Source organism: Leptosomus discolor, chromosome 1 (genome assembly GCF_034619465.1).
Source record: "Leptosomus discolor isolate bLepDis1 chromosome 1, bLepDis1.hap2, whole genome shotgun sequence".
Taxonomy (NCBI): domain Eukaryota; kingdom Metazoa; phylum Chordata; class Aves; order Leptosomiformes; family Leptosomidae; genus Leptosomus; species Leptosomus discolor.
The window spans coordinates 185,509,789-185,525,231 of NC_141391.1; the positions used below are offsets into that span (position 1 = coordinate 185,509,789).

A 15,443-nucleotide genomic window follows, 5' to 3' on the forward strand; every position below is an offset into this window, starting at 1 on the left:
AAATTTATAGAGAAAGGCTGCATCAGCATTTATAAGGTCAAAATGAAGAGCTAAGCAAGTACACATTTGAGGCAGTTGAACACTTCTATCCCAAACTACAGCAATTAGATTGTGTCCACTCCTTGTACAGCAGGGAAGAGAAAAAAGGTGTTTCTCAGCAAGAAGGTCAAGAGGGACCTAGATTCAAAGAATGACTTCAGCAGACAAAGTTCATGTGTCCAAAATTATGATTCGAAAATTCCACCTCACTATGAAAATAACAAAAATTTGTTAAGACCCTCCCTGTTCGGCCTAAGTGATCCATAGACTACATAAGTTTTTGGGAAAGAGATGTTATGTATCTATGGTTGATGTTCTCTGAAACATGCAATTCATGCATATATTCAGAATATAGGTCTTACCACAAGCAGAGATGTTTCAGTTTTCAAAATAACATTAACAGCCATGTTCAGGCTCTGTTGACCCTTCTGCTATGTGTAAGAACAAACAAACCAAAATATTCCACCTTAATTTTTGTTCACCTGCAAAATGGCACTCAAGCCATAAGACAAAGCAGTGTTGAGGGAAGAGGACAGAGAAAATTAATGAAAATGAGATAAAATGAACATATCTGCTGGTTTTGGCTGGGATAGAGTTAATTTTCTTCATAGCAGCTGGTATGGGGCTGTGTTTTGGATTTGTGCTGGAATCAGTGTTGATAATGTGGATATTTTAGTTATTTTTGAACAGTGCTTACACAGAGTCAAGGCCTTTTCTGCTTCTCGCACAGCCCCACCAGCAAGTAGGCTGAGAGTGCACAAGAAATTGTGAGGGGTCACAGCTGGGACAGCTGACCTCAACTGACCAAAGGGATATCCCAGACCATATGACGTCGTATAAAGCTGGGGGAAGAAGAAGGAAGAGGAAATGTTCAGAGTGATGGTGTTTGTCTTCCCAAGTAGCTGTTGCATGTGATGCAGCCCTGCTGTCCTGGAGATGGCTGAACACCTGCCTGCCCATGGGAAGGGTTGAATGAATTCCTTGTTTTGCTTTTCTTGCATGCATGGCTATTGCTTTACCTATTAAACTGCCTTTATCTCAGGCCACAAGTTTTCTTACTTCTACTCTTCTGATTCTCTCCCCCATCCCACTGCGGGGGGAATGTGTGAGCAGCCGGTGGGCCTAAGTGGCTAGGTGGAGTTAAAACACAACAACATACAAAGTTCAACAGCTAGGAAATAAGCTCACTGTCTTTCACTGATAAGCCACAGGATGATGGCTCCGTACTGTTCCACACATCCATGGCTCCTGAGTGGTACTTCTTGTCCTTCAAGCAAACAGCACTTTCAGGGCCATCCTGCATTGTCTAGGCACCTCTTTAATGGCAGCAGGAAACACTGTGGCTGTGAAAAGAGTGCTAAGTGGCTGGCTCCATAAATATCAGGAATGGGGGTATTTCAGAACAGGATTATTGAATGAGGTCAACAAAGCATATGGATAAAGGAGACGTGGTTGAAATAGCCTAACCTGAATTTTCTAAAAGGCTTTTGAAAAATCTCTCATCAAAGGCTTCTATGGAAACCCAACACTCAGGACTTTAGGGAAGGTCTTTATGTTGATAAATAACCGGTTAAAAGACAGGGACAGAAGGTAAGTAGGTTAGCCAGATAGCTTTTGCAATGGAGGGAGGTCATTAGCAGGGTTCCACAGGGATTTGTGCAGGGGATGTAGTCATTCATCATATCCTTAAGCAACCTGGTAAAATGGGTGAGCAGTGAGGTGAAAAGGCTTTATAATGATATTAAGTTATGCACAGTAATAAGGATGATGGTTTGCTGACTGTGAAGAATTGAGAAAGGTGCTTACAGAAGTAAGTCCCTAGGCAATAAAATGGTAGATGAAATTCTTTGCAGATGAAGGCAAAGTGATGCACAGAGGGCGCAACAATTCTAGGATCATTTATGAAGCAATTGGCTATCAGCTGACCATTATAGTTCAGTAGCGAGATTTTGAGGTTATGATAATATAGTACTATGAAAACATGCTCTTAGTGCCCCATATTCTCAACACCTCCCCGCCATGAATGTCAGGAACTATTAGGAAAGGAATAGAAAATAAGGGAGCATCATTGTATCACTGTGAAACCCATAGTTCATCCACACCTTGAATATTATGGGTAGTTGTGAAGGAGGAATGTCCTATGAAGAAGATACAGCAAAACTGGAGAAATTGCAAAGAATGGCAATAAAGACAATAAAATACATGGAACAGCTTGTGTATGAGAAACAACTTACCGGGCTAGAGATCACCAGCCTGAAGAAGGGATAAATTAGAGTAATTGTGATATAAATCTACAAAATCATATACATTAGGGAGAGAACTTAGAGAGATGAAGTGTTTGTTGACTCTTCAGTAAAGAACCAAAGGCATCAAATTAGGTTTGCAGAAAACAAGCTAAAACAAAAGAAAGGAGGCTATTCCCTATACAGTGACCTCTGGAACTTGTTGCCAAATAATTCTGTGGATGCTAAAAAAAGTACTTGGGCTAAAGGTGAGATTGGGCTAAAGGTGATATTGGGCAAAAGCAGGGAAGGGGCATCCATCAAGAGTTATTATATACACAAAACTGCAGGCAGTTGAAGAGAGTATTAGAGGACACTACCACATATGATCGGCTTGTTCTTACCTCCTGGTAGGTTTCTGCTCATAGTCACAGTTTGAGGCAGGATACAGGTTGTATGGACTTTGGTCTGACCGGGTACAACTGTCACATTCTTACAGATACGGTCTGACTGCTAACATGGTGCACACGACAGAAAGCAGTTCTGGTTTAGGAGTCTACAGGTTCACTGTGTGCTTGCATGGCAGTAACCATTCACTTACACCTCTCAGCTGTTGATGTTAATAGCACCAAGGACCACGTGGACAGGCTTCAGCCCTCTACAGTGTTCTCTATGAACCAGCCACAGACCTCTCCTCTAGCTACACTGTGACCAGCCATGTAAGACATGTTAGTATCAAAAAATGGGAAAACACAGAAGCCTCCCACACCAGAAGATGAAGAAAAAAAATGCCCAATAGAGAGCTGCGAATTAAAAGAACAGAACAAAATATATTTCTTTTACAACGAGCAGAGCCAGAACACATAACGGTGTGAGATTCGTCCTCTGGAATTATAAGATTGAAAACCTGGTCCATTTGGCCAGATAAGTATGTTTCCTGGAGCTTTTTCAGCTAGCACTGAAAATCTCAGAGAACAGAAAATCCTTCTCACAGAAGAATAGATAAGCTTTATCAAGGGGAGCAGCATTCCACCACAACTTATATGTTGTGATATGTAGGCATGATCACCTAATGATGTGACTCTTGCCTGAAAAACTTCACAGAAGCCCAGGCAGCTTGTGTATATGGGAGTCATTATCCAGGTCCACTAATGAGGAAAGGTAGATGTAGATTCATCACTCAGTAACAAGGTTTTGAAACCCCAGTACTATGTCCTGACAAGAAGTCTTAGGTAGAAAGTCTCCACCTCCACATCCATCTATCCAAGTGGATAGTTGGACGTGTCTATGTCAGACCTGGATAACTGGTCATTGGAACAAGTGGTGACCTATCACCCATCCATCCAGACTATGCTGGACGTACTACTTCCTAACTTCCCACTAATTCCTCTGCTAAGATGATGAAAGACAGAAATGGTCCTGGGAGTCTTCATGGTCCCAGGAGAGTGAAGAGTCAAACTGAAGTCAACTGAAGGTGTCAGAAATAATAGCCAGGAATTGTGACAATGATTCAGCTTACACTCTAAGACACTGTGCCAAGTACTGTGCTGAAAGCATAGTGCTGAGAGAAGTCTTGGCTTCTCCTTATTAGAAAGGACATGGTGGTACAGATTTGGTAAATACTAGTTTGACGAATGATAAACTAAACCATCTCTTGAGTTTCTGATTATGTGAGCCAGCAGAGTCTCTGCTGCTCAGTGATCTCCCAAATATTCTCAGTTTCCTCTAGCAATTAACGAAGGAAAAGAAAATCTCAATTAAATTACCTTTCAGAAGGAAGGTAAATGAGAATAGGAACCCTTGTCAAGAGGATCAGCACCTGATACATACATAGAGATTAGCACCAGCCTCTGGCTGAAGTCGACTGCTTCAGCTTCTGATAACCCTAGCAAGCCAGGTCTAAGGAAGATGTAACAAACTTCTACCGTTTAAACTCTTTCAAACATATGTAGGGCTTGTAGGCAGAGATATGTCTTCAGTGTAAACGGCAATGGCAGTTGGTAAGCAAATCTCTCAATGTGGTACAAGTATCATTCATACCACAGGGCCAATACATTATCTTTGGAGAGACCAAAAAGCCATCACTCAAAGCGGAGAACAACAGTTTTTAAAGTCTAAAAGTGCCTGGGAAGAAGAAGGAAAACAGGCTGTTCCACCTCACCAGGAGGCCGTCATACAGAGGAGACTCTGGCTGTACTCTGCCTTCTGTGTCAACGTACAGTGCCATCCACTCCTGTAGGTATACACTGCACATGCCTTACCACACACGCTCAGGACTGTGTCCCTCACAAAAACACAGCTGCAGCAGGTTGCTTATTTTTACAGAGAGGGTCAGGAGGCCATCCAACTCTAATCATCAGAGATTCTACCCTGGAATCAGCTCCTTCCTCAGCCTGCTCACACTCTCCCAGAAGGTGGCTATAATTGCTAGTTTATAGGCTTGTCTGGGTGGAATCCAACTTTCTTTTTTCAAAGCTATCCTACTGTGGCAAATCCTATGGTGTCTGCCTCAAAAGCACTCTCCATGAGAACAGAATGCACATTTTATGAGAGCGGGTGAGCATGTCAAAGCAGGTGTAGAATACACTTCCCCGGCTTCAAAGAGGAAAAAGTGCAGAGAGACAGTGTATTGAACAGATTCCCTTCTTCACAGACTTATTTAGAACATCTAACACTTACTACAGATTTCAGCAAAGCTGATTATTAGTAGCAGAAGTTCCTATCCAGAGGTACAAAGGAGAAGCTCCTGTGCACCCATAGCACAGCCCCAATCTCATTACATACAATGGAAAGAATATTACTGATTTTACTAGGAATTGAGTCAGACCCTGCCACCAAAGTAGTCAGTGAGCTAGGAAGTGTTGAGGGGGAAGGCTCACTTCTGCCTTTTAAGTCCAAAACACACAGCAATTCAAAACATATTTTCCCATTTCAATCTCTTTCCTGATTTAATAAGCCTCTCCTCACTGTACTAGGGCAATATTATTCTTTATTGATTACTCATCTTTAAAATGGAATCCCAGCTGTTCTGCTTTATTCCTACTTATTTCCAAAGTTTCCAAGCAAATAGGGAATAAGACCTTAGTTCCAGTATGGTTCAAATAATACACTGAAGTGAAGGCTAGATCTGCTTTTTCAACTTCTTTGTAGTCTAAGGATGGGTGGCTTCTTCACAGAAACTTAAACATCAGAAAATATAAGCACTGCTGTTAATGGGAAAGGCTCCTTTACAAGTTTGTTCATTGTTTCCTGCTTCCAAACAGGATGGGAGATCTTCATCAAACACAATAACCCCACAGAAGACCCACGTCACTTTGATATCAATTCCATGCTGGACTTCACATGCAGAAAGTCAAGAAAATTCAAATATTATAAACGTGATAATTTCTGTTCATATAGTATAAGATTTCTTAAGTTAGGCTGTGTGGGAGGTTTGCACCAATGTACATGCACAAATGTACTAGTCCACTCTCCTCTGTTACTAATACTTCTTCTCTATCTGACATCGTAGCTTTTTTGATGTTCCTAGGTTTAGCTGCCCTTAAACACTGTAATTTCCATTGACTGATTCACACACTTAGCCTAGAGATTGGCATTGCAGAAGCAATCTACTGTTCTCTTTTGCTCTGAAGATCTAAATGCCAACCACCACACCTCTTAATTCTCCTTGGGCAATCAAAGCATGTCCTAAAATGCATTGACCCTCCAATCCCATGCCCTCTGCTCTTCCTGAAAGCTAACAGAACCAGTCTAGTTTACAAACAGCCTCCCCTTTCCAAACTGCCTCTGCAGTCTCTCTCAGTCTTTCTCCCATTCTTCAGTGATAACACCATCCACCACTGGAATCTCCTGTGGCACAATCCAATTGTGCCTCCATTGCTGAAAAGACCTGGGAGAGCTTTGAGGACACAGAAAAGGATTCTCATGCCCCTTGAATCCAGCCATTTCCATGCTTTATATAGTGCTGCATGTAACAGGTTTTTTCAAGGAAATGAGAAAAGAGGGACTGAAAAAATCAAATGTTACCTGATGTAGCGCAACTTTTATGTAATCTACCACTGGAGCTCTAAGTCACGTATGTGTAATGAACATGATCCCTCTCAATTCAGCTTATCTTATGCATCATCTTTCCTTCCATAGTGGGATAAATGGACAAACCATTCACACATACTGAACAATATGTTGAAAAAATCCTTGATGCCTTTTTTTCTCATGTCTGTTGCACAGTATGTTCCAAATATGTGGAGGATAGAAGACAAATTGACAGAAACTCGGATGACCCTTCTAAGACTACTCCTACAGTTTTATAGACTAGTCTTAGCATCTTACAGTCTTTCCTGCTTGAAACTATTCCTCTAGTGTTTTCTCCTAACATGTACCATAGTCCTAAAATTTACCCACTTAGGCTTGTTTCTTTGCTTACATCAGAGATTATTGCAGTCACTAGCTACATAGAGTGCTGAGATCTTTTCCATCCATGTTTATATGATAGGCAATAAACATTCATCATCAGGCAATGTTTCCTGTCTTAATGAATTCCTCTAAAAATTATGTTGATTCTTTTGAGTAAACAAACAGAGATATCAATGAATCATTAGGGAAAAAAATTAGATTAATTAAAACCAATCCTGCAAGCTTAAAAATCATGGACTTCTTTCCCCCATTTAAATAAATGTCACAGTCATAATTGTTAAAATTCTTTTCTACACTAATCATAAAAACCTAATCTCACTAAAAAAAAAAAAAAAAAAAAAAAAAAAAAAAAGAACTAATATTTTTACCACTATGTGTTTAAGAAATGCTTTTCCTGAACAATAAAAACATGTGCACATGCTTCATTTTGTTCCCAGTTTCCCAGTTAGCTGTCATTTTCTGGTTCTCCTTCACTAAGCTGATTTTTGGGTTACCCATATTTCAGGAGAGAACCTTTATAACAATTACAATCCAAGTGAAAACTTTAGTCTTATAAATGCTAAATTAGAGACAAACATAATCTGATCGTTTCATGTCAAACAGGCTACTTCAGATTCTGGGATGTAACTGTCTTGCTGTCCTGGTTTGGCTGGGATAGAATCAGGGGCCAGCCATGCCAGGCAGGCCATCAGCAGTTCTGAGTCAGCCAGGGCAGCTGAGCTGAGTTAGCTACAGGTGTAGCCCACACCATAGCGTCATGGTCATTATAAAGGGGGGAGGTTTGCTGAGGAAGGGGAGTGCCTGCTGGGGTTTCCCTTCTTACTGCTCTATCTTTGGGTGACAGAGCACCTGTTGTAGTTTAGCCCTGGATATAGGCTAAATGTAGATACTTGCTTTCTTTCTCTCCTCTTCATTGCTCTCTCTTACATCTTTCACTTAATTTTTCTTCTCTTTTAATCCTTTCTGTTAGACTCTAGCTGTTACTGTTTCACCAGACAAGAAGTCGTGATGTTATTTCATAGCAAAGAAGGGCCACCGTGTTGTCCTCACAGAAGTCAACGGTGAAATTCCTACTCACAGTAGAAGAAATTAAATATTGCTATGACACATTTTAACTGATACTCTTCTGAACTTCTAGCTAATCAAATACCCTGCCATTATATTACTTTACATTTGATAATTTTACACTTGTCTGGGTTAATACTTCAAGAAATTGAGTTTTCTCTCCTCTCCTCTCCCGTTTCCCTTGAAACCAACAAACATATTCCTTTTTCCCTTTAAAATACAATATTATGTTTCTTACCATCCATGCTGTGACAAAATCTCCCATCCAAGTCCCAACTGCAGCTACCTTCATAAAATTTTCATTCCTGATGCCCATGAAGTCTGTTATAATGTATGCACTGTGGAAACAAGAACACAGACTGTAAGCTACACACGTTTGCTTAATGCAGTTATAAAGCACTTGCTTTAGTGACACAATATATGATTAGATGTGAAAGATTTCTTATTTCTTTCATAATCACTTTTTCTGCTAGATCTGGGTTGACATAGAACTGAACCAATATGGGTCAATTCCAATTAGAAATGGAAATGTGAATCTGATTTTACAGCCCATGTCTCTTTTGAATGTGCTAAAATAATGATAGGCAAAGGTTTCAGGATTATGTAAGGCTTCTGGAAACATAAACTATTTTACATTTTCTACCTCTTCCATTGTACAAATGGAATTCCAACATTGCCGGAATAAGTGACTTTGCAAAATCTTGATGAAGAAAAATTAAAATCTTTAAGTTATCTTTAAAAAGACAATAGAGCCACTTGACTTTTCACTCTACCAGTTATATAGCCATGTTATTTAACACAACGGTGCAAGCAAGCTTTGCAGAATTTCAGTGAGATTTTGCTGTTTCTTGATTTATACAATGTATTTTCATAGGTGTATTTCACTTAAATCCAAAAGAAGCATTTCCATTCTGCTTAAATAATGAAACAGACAGGATTTAAAACCTCATGCAATACTTTGACCTCTACTTTCAAGTTCAAGCACAACTAAGGAGGTAAATTTACTTGTGCTGGATTAAAACTTTTGTGAAACAATCATAGCTTTTAACACATAACCCTTTGCTAAAAGACTTTCATAGTGTTTATGAAGAGATGACTCTCCTCAAGAGCTAACACACTGAATAATAACAACAATTATATTTTAACTTCCCAAGTGATTTCTTTGTGTTCAAGACACCTGTAAACATTGCTTATATAATGTTATGCCTATTTAAGGGTGTGCACAAGTGGCCTACTTGCATGTAATAACTTCCTTGAACATCGCGTTATCCATTATTCAAATCTTATCATTGGTATATACCAAATGTTGTAGTGACTAGGAGCTAACAGGCCATATCCCTGCAACTGGATCAGTGCAAACTGATCCCACTTTCTGGGGAAGTCCTATTAAAATCTAAATATTTGATCAGGATAGAGGATGTTGCTAGCACAAACCCACGCACATCACTGTATCACTTCTTAGATACAAGTTGGTATGTTCTAGAGTACAAATATTACTGTCATTGAACAGTTTCTTGACACGTGTGAAATGGCATACCCTAACGGCTTTTCCTTTTACATGTCATGACCTTTCAGAATAATGTCACTAACAAATACCCTCCAGTTTTTTTTCCTCTGTTGAACAGCATACAAATGCTGGCTCATATTTTCTGCTGGAATTAAAGAAAAAACCCACATTTTCTTCCAAGCTATTTTAAATTATGTTCCATGTAGTTAATAAGATCATTGATATTCTAAATCCACCGTATTATAAATAAGGACCTAAGAAGACAAGAACAGCTACACCGGGTCAGCCTAAAGTCTGCCTGTTCTAACACCTTGTTTCCAAGAGAGGGCAATAGTAGATATCTAGGGAAAACTGTGAGAACAGGCAAGCACACCCCTCCCAGATACGTTCCCTCAGCCTTTTTATAACTGGAAAACATTTGGAATCCCTTTTTCCCCCTAAATCTCAGGCACGCCATTCTTGTGGCAGAGCAGGCAAAAAATTATCAAGTCTGCATTCCTTAAGAAGGTGTCTCATTAACAAAGGCACAACAAAAAATGTCAGTTGTATGGACTGCCCCCCAAAACCAAACGGCATCTTTATTTTTTTCATCAGTATAAAACATACAAAAACCCCACAGTTTTCACCTTTTTTTATTCCCATTTCTCATATGCATTATACATTCTCATATGCATTATACATGATTACAGGTGTACAGAAACTGAATGAACAGTTGCACAACACTCCTGAAAAATAGGCCACTGGGGTAACTCCTGTAGCCCTGTTGCGTATAGTAGGCCTGCCACAGCCACCCATGGCAGGCTGATGTACACAAGACAGGTTATCCAAAAAGGCTGAGAGGTCGCCTATCACTGAGTGTAGGTATTAGGAAGCAGAAGAGGTACCAAATCAGACATGAGCTATTTTTTTAAATGGAATTCGAAATTCTCCCTGTAGTCACTTGTTTTTAAGAATGTTGAAGGTACCTGAAGGCTTATAATAATGTCAGATGAGCTGGATACAATACACAAATACACAGAAAGACCTTGAAAGCACCAGATCATCTAACAGTCCTTTTTGTAATTTGAAACATGAACATTTTAAACATGAAAGCATCCAAGAAGCTTAGTATAAATTGTGCATTGTAGTCTATAAGTAATTAATGCCTAAACTAAACATGCAAATTGACAGACCTTCAGTTGGAGTTAAAATAGCATATTATTACAAAGAAACTCTTAAGAACATAATCAGTGCATATTTTAAGTGTATGTACTGATTAAAATACAGCTACAACTTTTTATGGAACAGGGAAAAAAATTTTATCACTGTCATTATCTTATTAGAAATAGTAATGAAATACATTGCTATGTTATTAACTATTTTATTAACTATCAGCATTACATCTCATGTCTTTTCTGCTCTCTGCAGTATTATTTTCATTTCAAAACACAAAGAGAAATTGACTTTTTAAAAATGTGGATTTTTGGCTGCTAAAAATGAAAAAAATCTCCATTTTTAATTTTCAGGTTTCAGTTTAAATGTAAATGAGAGTAGTTGACATTTTCAAAAAAGCCATGCTTACCTGATGATGTTACCAGGATACATATTTTAACAGTAGCAAAAGTAAAATTAATTCTATTGTGGAAAAATCCCCATTTTTTTCCAGCTTTAGCTATTGTTTAGAGCAGTTTTCATTACGTGGTTACTCTGCTTCCTGGCTAGGACCCATGTCTGCACCTTGCAGGAGGGCTAATAGCCATTGGGTTCCAGCTGTCACAGAGCCCAGATTTTCTATAGTTTGTCAAAAAGCTTCTATTTGCTTTGCCATACTTGTATTCTGTAGCAAGGTACATTCACATTGCATAAAGCGCACAATCTAAGAGAACACTGAGTGGAAAAACCCACCAGTTAAAGCTCATAACAGAGTTAAAGGCTCTTCAGAAACGGACAGGGTAAGGGTAAATGAGTAAAGGCAGAGGAGCCAATACATGTGAATGCTATAGATAAAGGACAAGATTGTGACTGGGATTTTGGACAAACCCACCATTAATCTTTGACAGTAAAAATGGAAGATGCAAAGCCAGGGAAATAGCTCTTTGCAGGCGAAAGCCTATGGAAGGTAGACCACAATTTTGACAGAATAGGACAAAATAGAGGAACCAAAAGACAAATGAGACTTGAGACACATAGTTATAAAACAGAGTCCAAAAAACCCCATGTCCTGGGTTACAGTGTAAAATGTGCCAAAAAAAAAAAAAATATATTCTATTACCATCTTCAGGAGCTGTTGAGACCAGGTGGGGCGGTGCTCCCTGCCTCCCCCCTCTGGACTATCTCCTGTTACTGGGCACAACAATGCCTTATCGCCTGACCCATTGATAACTCGCTCCTGGGCTATCTCCTGTTAATGGCCCATCAAGGAACTGCCTCACGACTCCCCATCCCATTGTGAGATGCTCCGCCCGGGGAGGGGGGGGAAGGAGCCAAGCAGTCCATGCCAAATAAAAACGGAGATTTTGAACACCCTAGCAGCCTTTCTTCCACCGGATTCCCAGAGGAGCTTTTCCCCCCACTGGAGTTCCAGAGGACAAGAGCTACCTACCTACTGTAATAAGTAACATATTGTGCTTTGTTCATTAAACCTGTATGGGAAGGTATGGATGGAAGATTTATGTGCCCGCAAGGCTTGATAGCCCAACCGAAGGACATTCTTGCATAAGTCAACAGGACCCATAGCTGAGGGGGTTGAGTAGTCACATTCTTGCATAAGTCCACCCACAGGGCAACGAGGAAGACCTTCAGCCTTCATCCTTACGATCACCAAGAGGCAGAGAAAGACCCCCCAGCAACAGAAGGAACATGCGCAGAGTATCGACTTGATTGCGACATCACGAATGCAGGAAATGAGACCGTATATAATGTGCTTACACGAGGCGGGAAGTTGCGAGCCGTTGGCGGAGCACAGACTCCCCGGCCGCCCAGCGCTGCCTTTGCTCTTGTTCGCTTGCTAATATAATAAAATTCGCATTGGATTTTGACACTTTAAATTGTCCGTGTCTCTACCTATCACACCTACCACTGGACCTTCGGAGGAAGACCAGACTCTTTTACCTGATCGCTGCTTCAACAGAACTACATCCATCACTTCAGGAGGACTGCAGCCAGCATCTTATCGGACTGCTACTGCCACCCTAACAGGGTGTCGGGTTGTATTCCTGACTCTGTCAGTGTAAACCAGTGGGTTGTTTGTTTTTCCCTGCCTTGTGTTATATATATATATGTTAGTAAAGAACTGTTATTCCTATTCCCCATATCTTTGCCTGAAGGCCCGTTAATTTCAAAATTATAATAATTTGGAGGGAAGGGGGTTGCACTTTCCATTTCAAGGGAGGCTCCTGCCTTCCTCCACAGACACCTGTCTTTTCAAACTGAGACACCCCATCATAAGGTACTGCCTATATTCATGTTGTTGCAAGAGGTAAGTTAATAACAGTGAGTCAGTAAAAAGATGTATGAGCCGAATGTATTTGATCACTCTTCTGGAGTTAGCAGCAGTGTGCACAGAACAAAGGAGGAAACAACGGCACTAGCTCAGAGAAATTGTTCAAAGGAAGATAGCAGACCATTTTTTCAAAGAAGGATGAGACTTTAGCAGATGCCAAAGCGATCAACAGTCCGAAAGCAAATGGAACATTTTAAATTTTAAATTGGATAAAAATGTACAAGCAACTGTGGTGCTATCATCATTGTTCTAAGCACCGGAATAGAAGTCATAGCTGAAACTCAGTGCTGAGATGGTGTTTTCTTGACCATCACAGGAATCTAAACCCAGGATATAGCTTGGAGTTAGACACTTAAATTTAAGTGTAAGACAGGGATTCAAACTCTCAGTGGAGCCTAGTCAGAATAGTAAATGCAGATTAGAGTATGATTCATCCTTATGCTACTGTAGACACGCTTGGATGAAGGATTTGTTTGCCTTATGTTACTGCAGGACAGCTAGCATGTCAAAACTGTATATTCACATATCAAAAGACATTGCTAAACCTATATGACTAAATAATTCCAAGTGCTGTGACATATCCTGGTCTCTAGATGATAATCCAAGAAATTTGGATCTTTTGTAAGGCCTGTGACACATTTGACCATCCAGATGCATCTGAACTGAACACCAGGTCTCTATGGACTGCAATGAGAGCATAGACACTTTGGGGAGGTTTTAGTTGCCTTTTTAATGCCATTTTAGTGACCTTGATGCATCTTTACACTCCAGATAGCTCTTTATACATTCCAGAGTATCTAAGGCACTGGACTGGCACATAGCACACAGGGCATGATCTGTATGGAGTCTACAAGACCTGCACCCATGGAGAGTGGTAATTTAGGGCTCTTTGAAAAGGAGGGGAGACCTAAATATCTTTTATGTTGAGTGATAACAAGCCTGTACATGTTCTGCATTCTGATACGTGCTTTTCTGGGGTGATTTTATTACCTGGCATTCCCACCAAATAGCTGATTATCTATATGGATCGTGTCTTCCTTAGTGCATGTGACAAAGCGAAATGCCTTGACAATGGCCAACAAGTGACAGCATGGGAGTTCACACAGGCTGCAAAGAAGTATGTGTTTAGATGTGGCACCACAAACTTCCATTACTCTTAATTTAGCAGAGGCAAAAAGTGCCAGAATAACTGAAAACATACATAAAAGACTGCAGTACACTCCTGATCCTTATTTGTCACTCTAAAATGACAGAATGGCAAATGAGACACTTGGTAGCACATTGCTCAGCTGAAAAGCTATCCTTCTACTGCTAGGCATGGAAGTCAGAGCCACTGGGAACTGGAAGATGCACAGAGACAACAAGACCTGCCATCCCATATCATAATGAGAATGGCACAATGCATAGCTACCTACACACAGTACAGAGAGCACAACAGCTAGTCGTGCCGTCCCTAACCATCTCCAGTGCACACTTCACAGGTAAAGATGAAACTTCTTCTATGACATCAGAACAGAGAGAATTAAGAGGCACTAAACCAGGGAATTTGCATGATGAGACATCAGAGGTAACAGCCACAAGAGGCTCAGCAGACTAATCTCCAAGACACAACAAAACTAGGATGCGAAAATATCTTGGCCACAGTGAAACAGATCCATGGTACAGTGCAGAACGCCTGAGACTGATGGATTGAATGCTGTAACTGAGCATTGCTTGTAGGTAACTTACTTATACACATTGTTTTGAAATCAAGCAACAGAACTGTGATTCTGAAAACCTCTGCTCATCAGTCTACAGGCCTGAGGGCTGCCTAACTTACCCTGGGGACTTGGCTTTTAAAGCTCCCAAGCCATTTAAAGTTCTGCTGCTAGGCATGTACAGGAGCTGCTCACTCTCCATAGGAATAAGCCATTTGGCTTCTACTTCACATCCTATATTGATTGATATCCACAAAGTGGTTATTCCCCGCCTTGGTTTGCCTGCAGAGCTCCATCTGTGAAGTGTTTTGCAAGTCTGCCTATAAGACAAAGCCCACTGAAAAAATGCAGCAATGCAATCTGTCTGTTAATGTAGAAGAGGTGCTTGCATATAACTTAAACAGTAGGGAACACGTGAGATCCAATCCCTATTCCAAGGGACACTGGTTCAACACCTTTCAAAGATAGAGAATTGCATCTCACTTTCAATAAAAAAGGGAAAGGTGATGACCAACTCCTACTATGACAGTAGTTTTTTATGCCACTCTCCAAGAGGATGAAAAATGTGTGTTTCAGCCTCCTTTAGGTGAGAGGTAACTGAAGCTGTATATTCCATGTCTTGTACAAGCATCTTCTCTCACATATAAGATAGACATTTGCACCCCTCTGCTTTAAGAGAAGTGGAATGGATGCCACTGGTCAGGATAGGAGTCTGGACTAGATCCCAAGTACAGTCCTAATTAAGGTGCTTCAAGCAAGTTGGGACAGGAATTAAAATATATTCCTGTCCTTAATATAGCTTCTTTATTGCAAATTATAGGAGTTGCCTGTTCCTTGTTTTTGTGGAACCTGTGCCAACAACCCTCAAGCACTTCATGCCCATTAGAGTCTGGACTTCTCTTTAGGGACCAGGTGATAATCATGCAGACTAACTTTTGCCTAATGATGCCAGTTTTCCTAGGCTGTCTCCATAATCAATGGATTTGACAGCAATGCAGAGCAGGACGTTCATTTAGATG

General features: G+C 40.4%; 1 protein-coding gene across 1 annotated transcript in view; it reads right to left on the reverse strand.

Moving 5' to 3' along the window:
- TMEM117 (transmembrane protein 117) overlaps nt 1-15,443 on the reverse strand; it is a 216,508-nt gene that overhangs the window by 111,534 nt on the left and 89,531 nt on the right. The window contains exon 3 of the mRNA XM_086472424.1: nt 7,978-8,077. Coding sequence (XP_086328550.1) covers nt 7,978-8,077 — 100 coding nt within the window. The remainder of the gene's footprint in view (nt 1-7,977; nt 8,078-15,443) is intronic.